The 21,040-nt window shown below is 33.5% G+C and overlaps 5 protein-coding genes across 6 annotated transcripts; 2 read left to right on the top strand and 3 right to left on the bottom strand.

Moving 5' to 3' along the window:
* Positions 1-572: 572 nt before the first annotated feature.
* LOC144568530 (CASP-like protein 1C1) lies at positions 573-2,208 on the top strand. Its single transcript, XM_078318893.1, has 3 exons — positions 573-903; positions 1,168-1,270; positions 1,855-2,208. The coding sequence occupies exons 1-3, from the start codon at positions 740-742 to the stop codon at positions 2,086-2,088; spliced, it is 501 nt and encodes a 166-aa protein (XP_078175019.1). The 5' UTR covers positions 573-739; the 3' UTR covers positions 2,089-2,208.
* A 1,592-nt stretch (positions 2,209-3,800) lies between these two features.
* LOC144568522 (putative 2-carboxy-D-arabinitol-1-phosphatase) lies at positions 3,801-6,580 on the bottom strand. 2 transcript variants are annotated; one of them, XM_078318883.1, is made up of 7 exons: positions 6,393-6,580; positions 5,916-6,127; positions 5,554-5,673; positions 4,925-5,024; positions 4,691-4,830; positions 4,483-4,562; positions 3,801-4,180 (listed from the first exon to the last, which is right to left on the bottom strand). In XM_078318883.1, the coding sequence occupies exons 1-7, from the start codon at positions 6,511-6,513 to the stop codon at positions 4,054-4,056; spliced, it is 900 nt and encodes a 299-aa protein (XP_078175009.1). In that variant the 5' UTR covers positions 6,514-6,580; the 3' UTR covers positions 3,801-4,053. The 2 variants fall into 2 exon arrangements, with proteins under 2 accessions (XP_078175009.1, XP_078175010.1); XM_078318884.1 differs by lacking the exon at positions 4,925-5,024 and having other exon boundaries at positions 4,691-4,834.
* A 706-nt stretch (positions 6,581-7,286) lies between these two features.
* LOC144568065 (small ribosomal subunit protein uS8my-like) lies at positions 7,287-9,987 on the bottom strand. The gene is made up of 3 exons (XM_078318297.1): positions 9,720-9,987; positions 8,976-9,136; positions 7,287-7,641 (listed from the first exon to the last, which is right to left on the bottom strand). Exons 1-3 carry the CDS (start codon positions 9,847-9,849, stop codon positions 7,543-7,545), a joined length of 390 nt encoding a protein of 129 aa, XP_078174423.1. The 5' UTR covers positions 9,850-9,987; the 3' UTR covers positions 7,287-7,542.
* Positions 9,988-16,815: 6,828 nt separating this feature from the next.
* On the top strand, positions 16,816-18,310 carry LOC144568318 (uncharacterized protein At4g28440-like). The gene is made up of 2 exons (XM_078318625.1): positions 16,816-17,249; positions 17,903-18,310. Exons 1-2 carry the CDS (start codon positions 17,018-17,020, stop codon positions 18,088-18,090), a joined length of 420 nt encoding a protein of 139 aa, XP_078174751.1. The 5' UTR covers positions 16,816-17,017; the 3' UTR covers positions 18,091-18,310.
* A 356-nt stretch (positions 18,311-18,666) lies between these two features.
* LOC144568064 (protein NUCLEAR FUSION DEFECTIVE 6, mitochondrial-like) lies at positions 18,667-20,827 on the bottom strand. Its single transcript, XM_078318296.1, has 3 exons — positions 20,642-20,827; positions 20,146-20,267; positions 18,667-18,942 (listed from the first exon to the last, which is right to left on the bottom strand). The coding sequence occupies exons 1-3, from the start codon at positions 20,779-20,781 to the stop codon at positions 18,923-18,925; spliced, it is 282 nt and encodes a 93-aa protein (XP_078174422.1). The 5' UTR covers positions 20,782-20,827; the 3' UTR covers positions 18,667-18,922.
* Between the last annotated feature and the right edge of the window lie 213 nt (positions 20,828-21,040).

Genomic DNA, 21,040 nt, shown 5'->3' with positions numbered 1-21,040 from the left:
ACACACCAAAGGCAAATTGAAAAAGCAGTGGTTTACCAGTTTACCTACACCTTGCCTACACAGGCCACCTCACCATCGCATCTGTTGAGAGTCCAGATCTTCTATGGCAGACAAATCTGAAATGCACCATGTAGCATTTCACTGAGAGAGCTACAGAGATAGGGAAGTAGGAACAATAATAACTCACTACATGCAGAGAAACTTATTTTTCCGCTACAGAGGATGATGAACCTTTTTAATTTGTTTTGTAACTCTCTGTGGATCCACATCCTCTGTTGTTGTCTCATATTTTAAAATCCTACAAAAATATTTTACCAAAAAAAATGTTATTCGTTGACAACTAAAATACCAATAGGACATCATTTCCTATATATTAAAAATGTGACAAAAAGATTAATAAAAAAAGATTTCCTTGGTAGAAGATTTCTTGGTTAAAAATATTGTCAACTAACAATGTTTAAAAAGATTTATAAAAAAATAGCAAACTTATGCAATTATAAATTTGAAATAACAGAGGAATGTGGTCTCCTAAATTCTACCAAGGCTAACCTCCCAGAACTACTCCTATCAACCTTATGTAATTAAATTAGCATTTAATACCCCATCAAAAGTTCAATACCTCTCTCTCTTCTTCTCTTCTTCTCTTCTTCTCTCCTGCCACACAAATTTAAACCCCCAAAATTCACAGCATCTCTTTCTTACACAAAATAAGAAAACCATCAGTAGATACAAGAAGAATATGAAAACAATGAGCAAGGCATTGAGAGGTCTCTCTATTTTCATAAGAATTGGCATAGCGGCCGCATGTGCAGCAGCGGCGATCATAATGGCAACGAGCCACGACTCCACGAGTTTCTTTGGTGTGACCATGGAGGCCAAATATCAATATACACCTTCCTTCAAGTAATTTGAATTACTTAAATTGCAATTATCTTATATAATGTATAACAGAACTAAACCATTTTTTACCAGTACCAGTGAATGCTAAGCATTTTGCTCATATCATTAATTTATTATATTTTTCTTATGATCACTATTGATAGAAACCCATGATGTAAATGTATGTTATTTGTTTATTTTTTTTAATTTGGGAAAGAAAAATGTTCATTGTCTTTTCTTTTTTTCTTTTAAAAACTGTTCACTGTAATTATTGTTTTTCTGTTGTAGGTTCTTTGTGATTGCAAATGCCATTGCAAGTGGATATAATGTGCTAGTTATTTTTGTCCCTGCTGCAAGCCCTTTCTCAGGACTTGTTATCATGAGTGATACAGTATGTTTTTATTTTTACTAAATTTGTTAAAATCAGTGATACAGTATGTTATAATTAAACAAAGTACTAATTAAAATGGAGTATAGAACTACTGTGTTCTTGAGCTCACCAAGTTCTCGATGAGCTTATCTCCAAAATCTATTGAGAATTGAATTGCTAATGACGAATTCAAATCATTAAAATTGATGTACTTCACGAGCAATGTGTTTATATACAAAATTTATTTAGTATAAGATCAAGAGGTAAAAAAACAAAGGTTCATAAGTTAATTGTAATACATTTATTTTTCATCACTTTTGATTGTTTGACTTTATATTAATTAATTCAAAAAATTATAAGTTTTCTATATAAACGTATCACTCGAGAAGTAGACCAGTTTCAATAGTTTGGATTCATCTTTTGAAATCCATCTGATAAGTTTTAGGATTAAGCTCACTAAAATGCAATTAATTGGAATTTTTTTTTATGATTGGCATAGTATAATAATGAATTAATTAGTCCTCTATTAAATAAATTGTGTCACCTACTTCAGTCAATTCAACCCTGTTTTTCATTATTATTTTTGGTCTATAATTGTGAACTAGATTATGGCAATGCTTTTAACTGGCGCCTTGGCCGCAACGGGGGCGATATCGGAGATGGCAAAGCACGGCAATATTCACGCAGGATGGCTACCAATTTGCAGACAAATACCAGCTTACTGCGATCACGTCTCGGGGTCGCTCATCTCGGCATTTGTAGGTCTCATCGTCTTTGTGGTGATCATACTGTGCAACATCTATAAAATCGTCAGCCTCGACCTCCATGTGTGCCATTAGGTTTTCAGTTTCGTAATTTTATTTTTATTTTTTGTGAGTTTTCATGTAAGTTACATTGGGGAAGATACTTATGGTGTTCAATAGAATCTTTGTGCTTAAATTAAAATATGAGTTTCAACATACTGTCTATACAGTTGTCTGTTGGTTTTGAGTGCAAATTTTTTATTTACCTTTCTATAATTATTTACCGTTTCCAGACCTATTTGAAATATAAATATTCTGTTTTAAAATTTGTGCAAATTCAAATTAAATAATATGAAATCATGAGATTACAGATTTAGCATAGTGGCATGATCTCCGTCTCTCACAGTTTTGTCTCTCAAGAAAAGTATCTAAAAGATATACATTTCAAAACCTTCTAATTAAATAAAAAAATATTAAACGGTTTGAGAATTAGGACCAGTATTGTAAAAAATGTTTGTTTAAGCTAATTAATCGGTCGATTAGTCGTTAACGGTAATCAAACCGTCACAGTTTTTTTTTCTAATTAATCGGCTAATTATTTTCTATTATGACCGATTATTCTCAATTATTTTCAATTAATCACCTGGCGATACTCTGTCCATCCGATAACCACATAATGTTATTTACAACCCTGATTAGGTCCTATATTTCTTGTGATGCTTTTAACTGGTGTGAAAACAAAACAGTTATTTGCAATTTTTGCAAATCAAAACAGATTTTGATTCGTCTTGGATACGATTTTGATCACGACTGGATCGTTTCGACTTCTTAAATAGATTCCGGTTATGGGTACAACCTGTTGAATATAATATTTAAAACCCAAAAGCGTCGGATTCGGATCATTGCGTAATCGTGTTATTTAGGTTTTTGCAATGGATTTTGGATTGTCTAGTTTGGAATCAACATATATTTCGAGTCATTCGGTTCAAGTCAAATCGAATTTCGAATACTTTAAATTTGAATCGACTTTGATTTTGTATTATTTTAGATCAACTTTGAATCAATTTAACTATTCAAATTAATTAATCAGATGAGTTCAAGCGGATTCCTTGACTAAATTCATAATTTTCCGCATGTAACATGCAAAACCGATATGAAATTTTATTTGTTCCTGCTATATACAAACGAAAAAAAGAGTAGAAAAGATTATAAACTGTTTGTGTGGGTGATCTGTGGCTAATGGGTAAAGATATTATAGCAGTTTTTGCTTCATGCAGCGCTTTTTTTACTCTATTGTTTGTGCACTACATGAAGCAAAACTTATTCTGTCAATACCTTACTCGTAAAGCAGTGTTGTTGTTCATAGTTTTAAACGAAGCAAAACTTAGTGAGGTTGAGTTTGGTAAACTAACTTTTGTCTGGTGATACCTAACAGTATCATGTATCAATTTAAATGATAATTAGGTGAAAATGAAATTTCTTGTTTAAGTAAGAACATATAATAAATTCATAACAAGAACACTCCAGATCGAACTGAAATTTAATAATGCAAAGTAAAACAATTTAGATAAAATTTGATTAAAAGATATTGTAGAAGTGTACATGCGGCACATTATATATGTCATTGAACTTTTGTATGTACTTTGTGCGTAAAATTACATTATATATGTCATAAAATTACATATATGTTCTTAAGTATTATAATAATATCACAAAATATGATTCTTGCCAACTCAATTTAAATTATTTCAAATTTGAAGCAAATGCACGTTGAGATAGAAAAATAAACACTAATAAATAATTATGGATTCGCATTACTTGGATAAGCCCAAAATAATTAATCTATCATATTTTTTTCAAATTTTATTATTCTAGTACAATTACAACTTGTGGGCCTTATTGACAATTTATTATGAAGGGTTTCATGTACTAATTCTTCAACCTAATTAATTCAAAATCAAGTAAGCATGTATCTTATGATCATGATTTATGCCAAAAACTATGCAATTCCGGTACAGTTGCTATGAATCTTGTTTTGCAAGATACAAGCCAGAAATTACTTTAGTACTGGTACACATGATCACTGTACATGTGCGCAGTCATATTTAGAGCTTGCAACATAGCCTCTCCTCTTTTATTGAAAGTGAATACACAAATACCACCATTATTCACATCAATTGCCCGAAACCTACAAATCGGAACATTAAATCGCGACAATGTTATTTGCATTGTCAGATGTTGGATTATATACAATAACCATGTACCCTTAATTAAAAGTGTGATTTCAAAAAAGACAAAAAAATTTACTTGAATGGTATATTTGTGTGATGCATCTTCATTTGATTTTCTGATAAAAAGTGGGTTTCAGTATTTCACAATGGACCAATATCTCTTTAACAAACTTTTTTTAATTTTGGTAATATGAAAATCTTTTACATAAATTCTAATAACCTATATGAGATTATTGTCTCCTGTTTTTTCAGAACTTACCGTTCAGGTCCAAGACCCAAAGCAGTGCAAATAAGTGCCCTCAAAATTGATTTGTGCGTAACTACCAGAAAGCTTTCCCCCTGCTTACCAGAAAGATAATAAAATGAAGAAGCAAACAAGTTAAAGATATGTCACTGATTCCTTTCATGGTAAAAATCTTTAAAAAAAGCTTTTAAAGAAATATACATGAAAAAAGAAAAGTACATACCGGTGTGACCAAAATTTCCTTCCAAGCTTCCCTTGCTGTACCCCAAAGTTCACGAATAGGATATATACCATTTACATGAAAATTCGATGGATCTTCTCTCCATGTGGTGTATAACTCAGGATATTGCTTCTTAGCATCCGCTGCCTCCATGTTTTTATTTAATACAATTAGTCATAATTTCTGAGGCCATCATATTATATGTGTTAAAAGAATTTGAGAACTTTAACATGGTACCATTCTTCATGCCTTCCAGAAAAAACAAGTGTGCCTCCTCTAATGAATTGAGATAACACAATGGTTTCTCTCTCCCACGCCATATTAACTCAGCAGTAGACTGTAAAGGTACTTAAGCAATAACTTTCAGCCTTTCATTTGATAATTTAGTTTAGTCTATCAATATAACTTCAAAAGTGAAGCTATGGTACTATGCATAGCACAGATTAGTCCACACTATGGATCAATATCTCTGTTTTCAAAGTCCAAATGACCGATCTGAACCGTTCAACGTGATCTCCATATGAAAATATACTTGCAGTCTAAATTTTACATTTCTTAGAATCTTTTTACTATTTTTTTTTAAATAGGTAGAGAATCATTACTTTTGAATGGTTTAAATCTTTTAGATTTAGTGATTTTCTTCCTATCTAAAAAATGAGTAAACAAATTCGAAAAAAATATTAATTTTGATCTACAAGTATATTATCATATGAAGATCATGTTGAACGGTTCATATCAATTGTTTGGACTTTGAAAATGGAGATATTGATCTGTAGTACGGAGCAATATACACTATGCATAGTACCACAGCCTCACTCTAACTTCAATATTTTGAACTTACTATAATTGTGAAAAATGTTTTGCACCTTTGCTCTTGAGATAGGGCTAGAGAAACAGACATCAAAGTTCATATTAATTAATGCATCACGGCATCTCTCGGCTTGTTTCAACCCCGTCTCCGTTAGTACGGACAAATTGGAGCTTCCCTAAACAATAATAGATAATAAGGTAAGAAAAACCAAATCATGGTTCTCAGATTTCTTGTTTCATCCTGTACCATCACATGGTCCATCTGGTATCAATCGGGACTTCTTCATCCGTTCTTATTTCTATCATGCTTGTGTTTATTTTACATACACCGCTGGATTTATCCAAAACTTAAATTAGGTATTGGTAATATAAACTAATAAGAATGGTCAATACCGACAAATGCTAGCATAGTACCAACCTGGACGCGACTCTCCTCATTCCACGAGCTCAAACCGTGCCTTACAATTGTGACTTTCTTGGGAGAGTTCAAAATTTCACCTGTCAGAGAAATTGTTGCACCTTTGAAGTCGTAAGCTGCACCGGTCATAGAGGCTTCATTATCAGATTTGGTCTCGGTAGATGCACTATTGACATTACTCCTGACTTTCGTAATTCGGCTTTCATCTTTTCCTGCATATTCATTACAATACAATACTTGAAACAAATTGTTAATACCTTTACCCAGTCATAGTAAGTTAACTGGAGTGAGAAATAATGCTACTCTTGAGCAATTTAGTAGATATTTTTCATGTTTGTTTCATCCCACCCAACCCAAGCTTCAATTTCCTCATGTTCAACAATTGAATAATACTACAGTAGAATGTATGCTGTTACTCCACCATGATAAGCTCAGCTACTGGGAATTGCACACACACATACAAATAAGCAGAGATACCATGTGTGAGACAAGAAGAGGGAAGCAAAGGGAGAGGCGTTGTAGAGGTGAGGCGCCTGGACTTGGCGGAGGAGAGGAAGCACGGCGGTGTGGTCACCGCCAACAAAGCAGCGGTGCCCATACGAAAATCACCAAAGTTTTTGCACTCTTATCCTGTGGCTACCGTTGTCTCTGCTCTGGACGCTTCAAGAGAGATTAAATCAGTCAAATTTACAAATTGGCCCTCAAATTTTTCTCCTTTTACGAATACAACAACAGAGTCTCTTTCATTGAAAATGATTATATCAAGTAGACGTCGGCACGTCGCCAAACAGAGAGCAGGGCAGCATCCGAACTCCAGTATATCTTTCAATGACAGGATATACCTTTTCTCTATCTACTATGCTACAACACTCAATAGTATCCAATAGTATATTCTACCCATACAGTATACATAATTTGGAATGAGTCCGCATCTTTTCGCCTAAGGGCTATTCGGCTATTCCTCAAAAAATAAGAAATAAAAAAATCCGCATTTCTGCATATTCCCTTTTGAGTTGAGTGCTTCTCAACCATTTGATCAGGATCGGAGCCATTCCGACCCACGCATCTCAACCGTTTGATCAGGATCAGAGCCATTCCAACCCACACTTATGAGACAGGGCCCTTCAATATTAGTGCGGATCTCAATCGGACGGTCCAAATCTATTAACAGACATTCCGTTAACGCAGAGGATACGAATTCCAAAATTTGGACCTATCTTGATATCTTTTTTAATCTTTTATTTGTTACTAGAAAAGGTTTCCCTTTGACATTTTCCACACTGAATTTCCATGGCATGTAGGATTAAAAATTTACAGAAGTCATAATGCTAAATTGCCAAATTGGTCCTCGGAAAAAAAAAGAGAAATACAACAAGAAAATAACATGCTCAACAGAAAGAAAGAAAAAAATTCAATTTCAGAACAATCTACCAACCACTCCCTCCTACATTTTTTTTTTTGTGAAACTTTGGTAGCAGCTCTCTCCCTTCTACTTATTCCATGTAAACTGTGTTTAGGACCAATAAATTCGATCCATTAATTAAAAAAAAAAGTCGCTACATATGAAAATTCAAAGAGTGTTGGTTACTAATTTGCACAGAATTTCAAGTAACAAATGGTTTTGCTATCAGTGGAAATAACCAAGGACTTGGCCGCCAACATTTTGCTTGATAGCTTCCTCATGGTCTAGCACACCGTTAGGAGTAGTTAATACAACATAGCCCCACTGCAAACAAAAATTGAAAGATTATTAAAAGAAAGAAAATGTAGAAAGTAGCCCCCACTGCAAACAAAAATTAAAAGATTATTAAAATAGAGAAAATGTAGAAAGGATATTCCTTTTGGGTTGATACATCGGAAAAACCTCATAGACTACAAGTGTTGGAGGTGTTCAAGGTTTATACAAAACATCTCTTAAAGGCATTATTTTTAGGGGTAATGTCATGGAACCCCCTAAACTTTCCACTTGTGACTATTTGTGGCAATTACCCTCTTAAATCTTAATCTTACTTTAAACTTGATAATTTTGAGTATAAAATGGCTATAACGCCCATAATAGTTTTATTTTCTTTGAATATCTTCACGTGTTGTAATGCTGTATATTTTTAATATTGATTTCAAATAGATAACATGTACTTATTTAATATTATCACTTATTGTTATTTACAAATATAAATAAAATACCTGAATTTTGGTCGTTCATGAAACATAATTTTTCTGTAAACGTAAAAATAAAAATTAAATATCTTGATGTTCTTTGGGCATACTATTCAATATATTACAATTTAAAAAAAAAAGGTCTATGTTCTTTTTAAATAACGTAAAGAGTGAGGCTAAGGTAAGATGCATATTACACAAAGGCCCGCGCTATGGACTCATATCTCCATTTTTAAAGTTCAAACAGTCGATCTGAACTGTTCAACATGATCTTTGCTACTAATTATAAATAAACACAGCAAAAGTTCTTAAATGGAAAATTGATGCAATGCTTGCCCGTTACCATATTGTACCAGTCAGATGCTGGTTCTGTTCCCGCTGGTACTGATAGTGCTGGTCCATACCAGTATTTTGTCTATTGACAGAACCATTCCAGACGGTGCTCTCAAGGAAATCAAACTCGCGTTAACAGTACTGAATATAGTTTTTATATCATTGAATTCCCTATTTATTTAAAGTTTAAAATTACTTGCTCATGAAATGCAGTCATTGATATTTATTATCAATGAATCAGCTATCGGTTTCTTCAACTTTGTAATTTGCATATGTCCTCTTCTAAGTATCTATAGAGTTTCAAATTGCTAATAGGTAGTGTTCAAATAATCCTTAACATTAGCCGCTTTGAGTACAATTCATGTTAAGCCATTTCGAAGAAAAGTTTTTGTAGAATATTCTTCAAAACATAGCGACCCTAGTTTTTAATTGGAACTAAACAGTTGGGTGTTATTCACAAATACAGAACATGCCACAAATAATTTTAAAAATTAACCCAATGGTAGTTAATATCGTTACTGTTCCAATACTTACTAATACTGTAATACAGTACCGGGATCATAAACAGACCTGTTGGGTAGGAAGCATGCGCCTTCGGTACTTCTCAATTTCCTTAGCCATCAAGTCTTGTCGGTACGTAAGAGCTTTACATTCCTTTATTCTTCCTTGAAGCTCTACTGTTATCTTTCCCACTCTATGTAGATCATGTACCTCAAAATCCTTCACATAGCCTAGGAGAGAAAAAAGAAAAGAAAAATTACAAAGTTACCACAACACTTTGCCAGGCTGAGAGGTACCCCTACATATAAGATTACAATGCTATTAGCTGAGATATTGATACCTAGGTAAGGTCATTTCACAACTAAAGGATTTCCTGTTCAAGTATCTTATACAAAACTATGAAGCAAGAATGAATAACCCCTTTATAACTCTATTATTTTACTTTTGACTAGACTGCAAATTAAGACTATTAAACTATCTGTAAAACAACAAAAGAAAAGTACCAAACAACTTGCAACCCAAAATGGCTCCATGCACAGTATATATGCATTAATGGAGTGAATGATTCACATTACATAAATTATACTGTATGTACTATGATTCCCTTCTACTCTATTTCAAGCAATGATACATTATCTAAATTTTATCATACGCTTAAACACTGGCCAAACATAATCTGATATTAAAGTCATAGTCAACCCCAAGCACACACTTTGATCCAAAACCTAAACACTCAGAGTGAACTAAAATTATAGAAAAAAGGATTAAATAAATAAACATCAAGAATTATATCATGAAAAAAAAAAATCAAACCTCGATATTTCATGACGTTGAGGAATGAGACCATGACGGAGGAGATTGGTTGGAGATTGGTGCTGGCGAACCCTCTCCTCTCCGCGTTAACCATCTTACTCAGTGCTTCATTTAATATCCTCCTCCCCATTTCCAATGTTCTCTCTCAAATCTCACTCTCTCTCTCTCTCTCTCTCAGTGGAAAGGAAAGCTAGGGTTTATGAGCCCTAATGGGTTCGGAGCAGCAGTCGGAGAAGACGGGCTGGACAAGAGAAAATGATTCGATATGTTCTTGGATTTGGAAGATTTTATCGGGTCGGATTACAAAAACCAGATGGGCTGACATCGCTCATTCTAGTCCAGTAGTTAAATAGGCCCATGAATAATTTAATATGGATATAGATTGAGGTACATGTAGAGCGGAAAAAACGTGCCGGGCTATGTCGTGACTAACACGCAGTGACTTTGGTGTTATGCCATCTCGTGCCATGATCAAAATGTCAAGAAGTGATCACAACAAGCGAACGGTCACATCACGTGAGTCACGCTGTGCCCAAAGGTGCCTTGCGTGATTTGCATGACCATTTGATCATAATTTAAGTTAGTTTAATCAATATCTAATGGTCTTAATTACACGTGACTCACATGACCACGTGCTGTGCCGTGACTAGATTTTTAGGTGACATGCTGTGTCATGCCAAAGTTTCAAAAAATAATCACGGCACGCGAATAATCACACCACGTAACAACACGTGTGCCGTGTCGTAACCATATCAGCTTTGCCGTGCTATTTTTCTCACTCTAAATATGTGCAGGATGCAGCATCTCTTCCCCTCAGGTACTACTGACCAATGATATAAATAATGGTATGTGCTCGTCAGACGGATAGAGTACCGTCAAGCGATTTATCATAAATAATCGATCAATTAGTCGGAAAAATCCGTGACAATTTGATTACCGCCAACGATTAGTCAGTCTAAATAGACATCTTTTACAACACTGCTACTAACCATGTCAGGTTAGATCCAATGAATGTCTTAGCACGATTTTGAAAGCATCCTCCTAACACCTTGTTTGGATGGAGAGTAGAGGAAGGGAGGGAATGGAAAGGAACAAAAATTTTCCGTTAAATTGTGTTTGGTTGACAAAATTATGTCGGAAGTGAAGGATACAGGAGGTGAAAGGTTTAACCCTGTATCATTATAATTAATAGAATCGGTTTTCCTTCCAAATTGGAGTGTAACGGATGGAAAAAAAATTTTGTTACAAATATTTTTAGAAAAAATCACACAAATGCCCAGTCTTATATCTTACATATATAATTCTCATACAAGATTTTTTCCTCAAATCTACAACAGTCACCGAATTTCTCATTAACCTCCTAAATTTTAATCAACCAAACAAGAAATAAGACGGAAAGAAAAGTTAAATTTATTTTCTCTCATTAATCATCAAAATACGAATAGATTAAATATGTTAATCTTCATTTCTATTTTATTCCATTCCCTTCTATTATTTAGCTCCCATTCCTTCCTCTGCTCTCCATCCAAACAGAGTATAAGTCTAAACAGGTTTGAATTCCTTATCCGGCTCGATCGGAAATTAACCTGACGCGGTCAGATATATACTTGATATTAAATGAAGATGCACTATGTATATCACACAAAAGCAACCCACAAAAAGAAAAAATAATGAAAGAATGAACTTAACCAAGAAATTTTATAATACAAAATTTATTATTTAGGATTTTTTTTTCTTCCTTATGCAAAATAATTTATAAGAAGAGAAATGAGGTGACTAGGGTTAATTCATACGCACTCAACAAAATTATGATATGCAGTCATAATGTATTTATTATTATTATTTTTTTTGACAAGAAAAGTTGGAGTACCCCAGATATTTCATTATAAAAAGTTTTAGGAATTTTAAAAAGAAAATAGTAAAAAGTTATAAAGAAAAGATCATGTATTTTTATTAATACAAAAAATAAGATTAATCTTGATCCCCAATTCCTTCGGAAAAATCTCCATTGTGCACAAAAAAAAAGAAAAAAAAACAGAGAGACTGTTTAGCGCTTAGATATGACAAATTCTTGGTTTCCAGTATTGACTGAGATATCTATCATAAAACAGATTCATTTATTTAAGTTCATTAGATAGTTATGGTTCCGTTCAAGTACAGTCAAAATAACTGATTTATCTTTTCTATTGGCAGTTTAAATTATCTAATCTCATTCAAATTTAGAGTTTGGAGATAGACACTAGGACAAGAGGTATATCATGCATATACGTAGGGCTGGCAAAAAAATTCGAGGTTCGTGATTCGATTCGAGTTTGATTCGGGTTTGATTCGGGTTTGATTCGAGTTTAATTCGATTCGAAATGGGTTCGAATTGAAACGAACCAAACCAGGTTCGGTTCGGAATTAATTCAAACCAAACTCAAACCTAGCCTGGTTCGATCGAAATAGGTTCGTGATTTTTTTGTGGTTCGAATCTCATAAAATCACCGGCCATCCATTTACCTGATGAAATTAAAATCCAAGATAGAGAGTCATAATTTAACTTAGCCGACACTCGATCCCTCACTCTCATATCTCAATAACCTAATTCTCTCTCCACCTCTCCCTAACTCACTCTCCCTCTAGCTCTAAAATCTAGCTGAGGCTCTCGGCGACTGGCTCTCTCCGGCTGCCACTTCTCTCTCCGGCCTAGATGATTGTCTCTCCTCTCTCTTCGGTCGTCTCTCATAGTTCATACCAGGAAAGCCGTCTCTGATGTATTTTTTCATGAACAATTTTTCAACTTAAAAACACTTATTTCATAGTTCATATCGGTAAAATAAAGCCATGTGAATTTTGTCCCGCGAGAAAAAATTAATGTATAAACTACCGATATAACTAGGGCTGCTAAAAAATAATTTAGTTTGTGATTCGATTCGGGTTTGATTCGAAAAATGTGTAGTTCGCAATTAATTCGATTCGAAATGGGTTCGGTTCGAAACGAATCAAACCAAACTCAAACCTAAGGTAAGTTCGGTTCGGTTCGGTTCGTTGCCACCCCTACATATACGCTATCTAAACTTGAGACTTTCCTATCAAAGCTGATTATATATGGTTTTTCATTAGAGCAAGAGATAGATTATATACGCTATCTAAACTGGACTTTCCTATTAAATTAAGCTGATTATAATATATGGTTTTTCTCTACCCAGGTACTTTGAGCTTACTGATTTTTATTTTATTTTGTGTATATATACTAGTGCATTTAGCATATGTATACATGCATGTCTTCCTTTTTTTCCCATGAGCTTTTTGGACAATTGTGACACGAATTTTTATCCCCTCAAGTTACCTGACTGAGTAGAATTTGGACGGTCCGAAAATAGAAATTTTAACTTTGCACATATCTCAAAGCACAAATAATACTACCCCTACTGTCATTCCGGCTGAAATTAAATCTGAGCCGTCCATTTCAATTGTGTTGAGTCAGGTACTATAAGGATACGGATCCATGTGACACAGCCATATATGTTAAACTAAGCAGATTTCTTGTAAATTACGAAATTTTAATACATATGTACTTTTGTATATAATGATGAAGCTAACAGCTCTCCAAATTAAATAATACATGCAATTATTTTTTGACAAAGATTTATGAAAACCAATAGAATATATTAAAATAATACATCACAACGTTTCTAAGCGCATACTCTTTGCAAACTTTATCAACCATTGAAATTTTTAGTGAGATTCTTTTTATTCGCAGTTAATCTTTGCAGTTAATAAGATTAACTGAATTTTTTTTCTACATTATAGTTGTTATTGTGATAAATAAATTCAATTGTGTGAAAACTATGAAGAGTGTAAATTTTTAATGATATTTATTGGCTGAAATATACTTAATTATAGTTCAAGCTTAATTATTTTTTGTAATCGCAACTAAGTATTAGCAATGTGCTATTATTGGAACAAAACTTTTTTACAAAACATTTTTTTCTTATTTGACTTATTGGGAAACTTGTATCTTATAAGAGAATTGCAAACTTTAATAACAGCTAAATATTTAAGCCTAACAAAACATAACAAAAACCTAACGAAAAAAAATCACAAAACCTAACAAAAAATTCTAAATTAAGTAGCTCAGTTTTTTCCAACATTCCATATTTTTGGAGTCAAAAGTGTTCAGATTTGCTAAAAAAATATTAATTCATCTCCTTCGTATGATAACACCTCTTCATCCAATAATTCATTAAATTTTAGCATTTAATAAAAAAAGAAATAAGTATTTGAACCTAGTGTTTGCTTCTCAATGGCTTGCTGACGTGTTATAGGTATTTCCTAGACCTATGAAGAAAGGTTGATACCAATTGTCACGTTCAAAATAGCTAAAATTTGTATAACAAATTAAGTTTTTCTAGTCAGTTTGTCTTTAGAATTTGTGAAATTACTGCAAATTAAAAATAGTAACTAAGACTTAAGGCAAATATTTTTAATAACTTTGGTATGGAAATAAACAAAACAAAACAATATTATTTTGTAAGAAAATAAAGATAGTAAAATAAGAGAAATTTCATTCGTTCAAAATTTGAGAAGTTGAGTATAATGATATGGTGCTTAAATAGTAGATAATAACTAAACACAAACTACATGACATGAAATATGCCAGAGTTATGCTACTCATATTGATTCTGTAAACCTACACATTTTTAGAATGACAAGACAAATGCTAGAATATTATAGAAGAAATAAGCCAGAAAATAGTAAGTCTACATGTTGGATTTGGGAGACTGAATCGTCTGCCCTCCGAGGGGCAGAAGTTCCTGCTCCCAGAGTCACTGCGGGTGGGCCCTCATTTAAAAACAGCAACAGTAGTTAAACCCTTTAACAGTAACTGGTCCCACCCCGCAGTGACTCTGGGGGCAGGAAATCCGATTCCTGGATTTGGACCATGTTTGGGCTGAACTCTTTGGAGATATGACAATGGGCTACAACATCTTTCTTTAGAAATAAAAATATGTGACCTTGAAATATTTAGGGATTCATGGCATCATGCTCGTAATTTTCAAGCTCTTTTAATGACTCGAATCTTTCTATTCTTCCCTGATTTCTCTTGCACCACCTCCTCTTCGAGCTTGTACCAATCCCTCACATCTTCTTCTCCATCAGTATCCAAGTCTAAAATAGAATTATGTTCCGTCTTCTTGTGAAGTACATTCAGAAGGCGGGCCTGCTGCCTCATCACTAACGCCGACAGGGATCGAGTCAGACTTTTAAGTTATGGAGATCAAATATGAATGAGGATTAATTATATAAAATTTTCTTGCTGCAAATGATGGCCATTTTACACTAATCGTAATGTTTTACTATAAATTTTATAGAAAATAAGTTGTAAATAAAAAAATTTGGAAAAAAATAAGGGTCAATTAACCCCATATTTATACTGTATATCCGTCCCTAAACGCTGATTTAAGTTATTTATTGTTTATTTAAAGCTTATTTCTTAAGTTGGAGCTGCTCGCCTCCAACCTTACTAAAAAAAAAGAAAAAATAAAATAAGTTGGAGCTTAATTTTTTTTTATTTTGTTGAAATTATTACTTTAGTTATAACTTAAAATTTATTAAAATATATAAATTATACAAGAAAATTAAAATAGCATCAACATTAAAAAGCTAGAGCTGCATGGATAGATGAAGAGACAATAACCCAAAGAAGCGAAATGATAAAAATATCCTAAATTCACATGCGCTAGTTTCAAAGATTTTAATGGATCCAGCCTAATTAATTAATCAAGAGAGGAGTTTAAAACTACAATTGATTAAAATTTTCAAAATAATAAAATAAAAAATGCACATAAGCCTCTCCGACAAGGATCGTTTTTAGAAAATTATAAATATTTTCAGGATAACACTTACAATTTGCAAAATTTTCCAAAATAGGTTCCTTTGTTGCTAACAGTATATCAATACACCAAATAACATCGGTACCAACTGGTACCAAAAGGTGTAGAGAGGCTTAGATCACTGCTCAAATGCACTTGAATAGTAAATAATCAGAGTATTGACTAGGGCCAATCAAAATAGCACAATTAACACACATAAAGGGACCCACAGAACCAGCACAGCAATGGTACCAGTGACATTAAAAAGTGTAAATTAGGTGCCATTTCACACAGATATTCAATCGGCAATTAAGCAAAATCTCAGTCATCAACATGATTAATTTCTCATTAAGCATAAATGATAGGGACTGGCACTGATTGGTACCCAGTCACAATTAGCGTACATAAGAAGGAAGGAACACTAATTTGGGTGAAGATGAACAATCAAAGAAAGTTACTAAAATCAGTAGGCACACAAGGACAAACCTACAAGCAATCATATCAAGAACAATTCACCATTCCAATCAAATCAAAACAATTCACATGAAGGAATTCAATAAATCATCCATGTACATATTTATTGCAACATCTCATTTTCAGACATAAGATTCTTCTTTTCAAAAGAAGAAATTATATTATTTTTTATGGTTAACACAATAATATGTACTATTTTTTTTTTTTACAAATTATAAACATGTTAACATGAACACCTATCCTCTGCATTAACTCAAAAGGGAATCTTTTGGGTTAATAAATCTTGACCGTCTGATTTTAAATAGAACTAAAAAGATTTACTTTGTACATATTTTAAAACGGACATTAACTCAAAAGATTCCCTTTTAGCTAATGGAGAGGATACGAATTCATGTTAACATTGACATAGAATGAAATCAACTTCCTCGATTTGTTATTTACATTTTATATTTTCAAATATTTCATATAGTATCAAATCAATTCAATAAATTCATTGATCCCTTGATCTGTGGCAATTTATTAAGCAATTAATTCATTCATCAATAGCGACGTAGTCTTGACGGTCATAAAATCCAATGCATTGATTCCATCCGTTTCATCATTTAAATTGCGGTTCACCTACTCCACCCCCATAAGACCCGTTAAATGAGTAAAGATTTTAACAGAGTCATTTTGGCTTCAAGCAGCGGACAGATTATAGAATAAAAAAGCATCGCATATGGTGTGTGCGCTGCATGAAGCTATAACTTCTCTGTTAAACAATCCTTACCCTGCTCCTATGGTGCAACGCAACACAAAGATACCCATTAATGCCTCACTCCTTAAAATAACCAAACCAACATTTTTCCTTCTCTTCTCTGTGATTCCATTCCCAGCTAGGGTTTACATCGATTCGCACCTCTAATCTCTCTACCTCTCCTCCGATTCATCCTCAAATCTTTCCTACCCTGTTTCTCTCCATTTCTTATGGCAACGCAAGGTGAGAGGCCAGCGTTGAGGAAACCGGTTTTCACCAAGGTAGACCAGCTCAAACCTGGTACAAGCGGTCACACCTTGATCGTGAAGGTTATTAGCTCGAAAACGGTGCTTCAAAAGGGGCGACCGACAGCCACGTCAAGCGCTCGTCCGACGCGGATAGCAGAGTGCGTAGTGGGAGATGAAACTGGCGTGATTGTGTTCACTGCCAGAAATGAACAAGGTTAGATCTGATCCCGATCCAATTTACTTAATTTTGTTTCCGTTGTGTCTTCAGTGATTAAATAGGTTTCAATTTTGGAGGGTTTGAATGAATTTTGGTTTAGGTGGTTGGAATTTTGTAGATCTGGTTTATGTTGTAATCAGTATATTTCATGAGTTTGTTAGGCAATTTTAGTTCCGATCTGTTCATGTTAATGATGATTAATCTTTAAATCTTCTGAGAAATATAAAAAAAAAATGGACAAAATTGATATATTATTTGATCAAGTGTAATCTTATTTATGTTCAAGTTTTGCATTTAGAAGTGATAATTAGATTGATATCAGTACTTGAGTTGTTAGGCTACAAATATTTATTATTAATTCACATTCATACTAAAACATATTTTAGCTTTAGAGTGCACTTTTTTTTTTTCTTTTTTTTTACCAGTAATAATAGCTTTTCTTTTCCCGTTATATATTATCCTTGACAAGTTTAGAAGAATCAAAATTTATTGCTGCTAATTTTTGAGATCCTTGGTGATGAACAGTAGATATAATTCATAGATCAAAGAACTGCAATGTACAGTACACCACATCGTATCAAAAAATATGGATGGTGAACCAACATTGATTTATGTTTGCATGAATTAACATAAAAATTTGTTTGTGACAGTTGATGTGTTGCAACCTGGATCAACAGCAATAATTCGCAATGCGAAAATTGACATGTTTAAGGGCTCAATGAGGCTAGCAGTTGACAAGTGGGGCCGTGTGGAGGCAGCAGAAGCAGCTAACTTTACAGTTAAAGAAGATAACAATTTGTCACTTGTGGAGTATGAGTTGGTGCATGTAGCCGAGTAAATTTTATAACAAAAGTAAATTAGCTAATAATTTTGCTTGGTCTACATAAGGATAAAAGTTATGGGTATTGAACTTTTATGATTTATCTTTTGCCCTGTTCTGGTGGCAGATATCTGGAAACTGTTGATGGTTTTTGTTAACCGAAGTTATATAGCTGTAAGCTGAATATGTTGTATGTTGTATGACTAGATATGAAATCTAACTAAATCAAGTTGATGCCTTTCCTCGGGCATGATGGTTTATCATTATTTTATTGCGTTTAGTAAATTGAAAGTTTAGCATCGTTACAGGCTTATGGTGCCTGTCAATTATTTCTGGCCGAATCAGAATTTTATTTTGACTGAAATAAGGATATTTTCCCGTGTTGTCGTTATCAGTTTTATCAACAGTCCAGCCAAAAATTGGATTTCATTATGGTGTGTTGTGCTTGCAAAGCAAATGCAAGCAACGAATAGATGCATTTAAATTGCTTTTGTACTGTTGTACATGTTATCCTAAAACAAGAACTATAATTTAAGCTACTCTGTACCTGATTCAGGTATTACATCATCCGAAAAAACAAGGCAGCAGAAAATAGGACTAAAAAGACAAATTATCCTAATAAAATAGAACGGAAATTAAACTAGAAGCAAGAAGGAAAAATTACAAAGCGGAGATTAAAATAAAGAAAAGTTTTCTGCTGTTATATGATGCCGGTGGCATTAGCTGCAATCAGCTGCCAAATCAGATAAAATTATTTTGAGGCTTCCAAGCTATCAACATATCAACAAAAAAAAGCAAACACTTCCGATCTTCTACTCAGTGTCTGATTTCAAATCTGGCAGACTATAAATTATACATCATCATTGCCGCCTGTTGAAAATAAGAAAAAAAAAATCTTAGCTGAAAATGCACAAAGCTTATCAGCTTCATTATATATCAATCAACATGCATAAAAGGAAAACAAAAGTTAACAAATAACATACTGACATGTAATGAAACTAATTTTTTAGAACTTGGACCCACATTTGACAATTTTCAAGAATCTTTAACTTCCAATGTTTTCTAAAAAAGAAAAGGAACTTAGGTATTCCACCTTTTTTGGGATTTGCATTCATCTTGTCCTACTAATAAACGGAACTTTTTACTATAACTAGTTAAATGTTTCTCAAAGGCGTTTTACTTGGTACCTCGAGCATGCTATAAAATTTACAGTTGCCTAAGAGCCTCAGGTTACAAAAAAAAGTAGCATATCCTATTTCAGGTTACAAAATAATCATTTCCAAAATATTGTGTTCCATGAGATTTTCTCATAACATGACAAAGAAGATTGTTCAAAATCTTAATATAAAGTTAAAAAAAAATGTCGGCTAACTTTATTAGAATTGATTGAAAGTGTTGCCACATCAATCCAGTCATTAGTTCGTCAATGGGACATGATAAGTTCTTGCAGTAATTTTTTTTTGATAAAAACTAACGAATTAAACATAAAGGTCAAGCCTCTTTACAAGAAGCAACTCATACAACAACAAAAAGCCAATTGAAGCTCAAAATAATCTAGTTTTTTTGTTATATAAACAAAAGGGTATAACTAATGCTATTCTGGATGTCAATTCAGACCAAACCAACCTGGTATGGCAATTAGGAAAATTTACAAGTCGCTTGTCAAATCTAGACACGACTTGACTCAACCAAGCATGATATTAACCAATGTTATTTATAAATATTAATTAGATAATGCATTGTAATTACCATTGTGACTAATGCAAAACTCCATGGTAAAAAATAAGCAGCATTATATAAATAATGCCAATTACTTTATCATGCTCTTTTCTCTCTTTTTCATTTTTTTTGGTTTAGATTAAGCCAGTTCCTGAATTTTCCATTATTTACATCCAATAATGTCAATTTGAAGCTTTGAATGCATTCCCCATATATCTAAGTACATAAATCTAGTTAATGAAAAAATGGATAATAAGAACAACACTGTAACAATAGGTAATTCCTTTACAGTTAATGAAAATTGGTGGTAGTTTAAAAATAAAGGGAAAAAAAATGATATAATATCAGTTGTACCTTCAGAGAGAAACCCAGAGCCAGATTTTGAGATAGACAGCATAGAGGTCATAAGTGCATTAGCATTTGTACTGTGTAGAGGTAGCATTGACTCCAAACAGAAGCTTGCTTGAGTAGGACACCTTAATTAAGTCACTATCACAAAATTAGTCTGAACATTTTAAATCAGTTATAACACAAATTTTTCATTGTTTCTCAAGCATTTGCTAACAAGTGAATCAGAAAATTCCAAACAAGGTACACAATTATTGGACCATAATTCACCGTTTTCAGGGAGAATAAAATAGTCTTAAGTTTTTAATCCAGGTACATGACTTAGTAGCTTGACTTTAATAAAACAACTTCAATTTCTTTTACTTCTAGTTCTTCTAAATTTTCCTTCTTCTTTTTTCCCAAAATGAATTTACTCGACCACATTGAATCCACCGACAGCTCAATGAACAAACAAACAGACACACACACATCCACAGAAAAACACACAGAGAGGTATGATTACCTGAGAAAGCGACGAGAAATGGAAGGACGGAGTGTAGGAACGCGGGGAGCAGAGGCGGAGCGCGTCTCCGCAACCGCCACCGCTCGGCGGAGGATTGCCGCTGGCCGGATAACAGACCTGAGAGATGCTGCGGCGGCCATTCTTTGAAGGAAGCGATCGCGTGCGCTTCTCCAGCAGTTGTGCGGAGGTTTTTGTCTGACAAAAAAAAACAAAAGACAAGATTTTTATTTTCTTAAATCGCGCCTTAGTTTTTTGGGCCCAAAACCTCGCCTTTTTAAGGCCCAAAAGTCTTCTCCATTACGGCCTGTAAAAGGAGACCCGGATGAAAAACCTCGGGGTCTATTCGGGTAAAGATTTTAACAGATCAATTTTGCCTTTATACAGCGTACGAACCATATG

Source organism: Carex rostrata, chromosome 17 (genome assembly GCF_964058835.1).
Source record: "Carex rostrata chromosome 17, lpCarRost1.2, whole genome shotgun sequence".
Lineage (NCBI taxonomy): Eukaryota > Viridiplantae > Streptophyta > Magnoliopsida > Poales > Cyperaceae > Carex > Carex rostrata.
The sequence above is the reverse complement of the archived record's forward strand: the minus strand, read 5'-3'. Positions and strand labels throughout refer to the sequence as shown.

Excerpts from the sequence above, each read along its gene's own strand:
- LOC144568530 (XM_078318893.1), top strand. The coding sequence starts at position 740 with ATGAAAACAATGAGCAAGGCATTGAGAGGTCTCTCTATTTTCATAAGA. Across the intron at positions 904-1,167 it reads CAATATACACCTTCCTTCAA|GTTCTTTGTGATTGCAAATG; the intron begins GTAATTTGAATT and ends TTTCTGTTGTAG. Across the intron at positions 1,271-1,854 it reads TTGTTATCATGAGTGATACA|ATTATGGCAATGCTTTTAAC; the intron begins GTATGTTTTTAT and ends ATTGTGAACTAG.
- LOC144568522 (XM_078318883.1), bottom strand. The coding sequence starts at position 6,513 with ATGGGCACCGCTGCTTTGTTGGCGGTGACCACACCGCCGTGCTTCCTC. Across the intron at positions 5,025-5,553 it reads GCCCTATCTCAAGAGCAAAG|TCTACTGCTGAGTTAATATG; the intron begins GTGCAAAACATT and ends GTACCTTTACAG. Across the intron at positions 4,831-4,924 it reads TCTGGAAGGCATGAAGAATG|CGGATGCTAAGAAGCAATAT; the intron begins GTACCATGTTAA and ends ACATGGAGGCAG.
- LOC144568065 (XM_078318297.1), bottom strand. The coding sequence starts at position 9,849 with ATGGGGAGGAGGATATTAAATGAAGCACTGAGTAAGATGGTTAACGCG. Across the intron at positions 9,137-9,719 it reads CAACGTCATGAAATATCGAG|GCTATGTGAAGGATTTTGAG; the intron begins GTTTGATTTTTT and ends TTTCTCTCCTAG. Across the intron at positions 7,642-8,975 it reads GCATGCTTCCTACCCAACAG|TGGGGCTATGTTGTATTAAC; the intron begins GTCTGTTTATGA and ends TTTTGTTTGCAG.
- LOC144568318 (XM_078318625.1), top strand. The coding sequence starts at position 17,018 with ATGGCAACGCAAGGTGAGAGGCCAGCGTTGAGGAAACCGGTTTTCACC. Across the intron at positions 17,250-17,902 it reads CACTGCCAGAAATGAACAAG|TTGATGTGTTGCAACCTGGA; the intron begins GTTAGATCTGAT and ends TGTTTGTGACAG.
- LOC144568064 (XM_078318296.1), bottom strand. The coding sequence starts at position 20,781 with ATGGCCGCCGCAGCATCTCTCAGGTCTGTTATCCGGCCAGCGGCAATC. Across the intron at positions 20,268-20,641 it reads ATTTCTCGTCGCTTTCTCAG|GTGTCCTACTCAAGCAAGCT; the intron begins GTAATCATACCT and ends GACTTAATTAAG. Across the intron at positions 18,943-20,145 it reads CTCTGGGTTTCTCTCTGAAG|GCGGCAATGATGATGTATAA; the intron begins GTACAACTGATA and ends TATTTTCAACAG.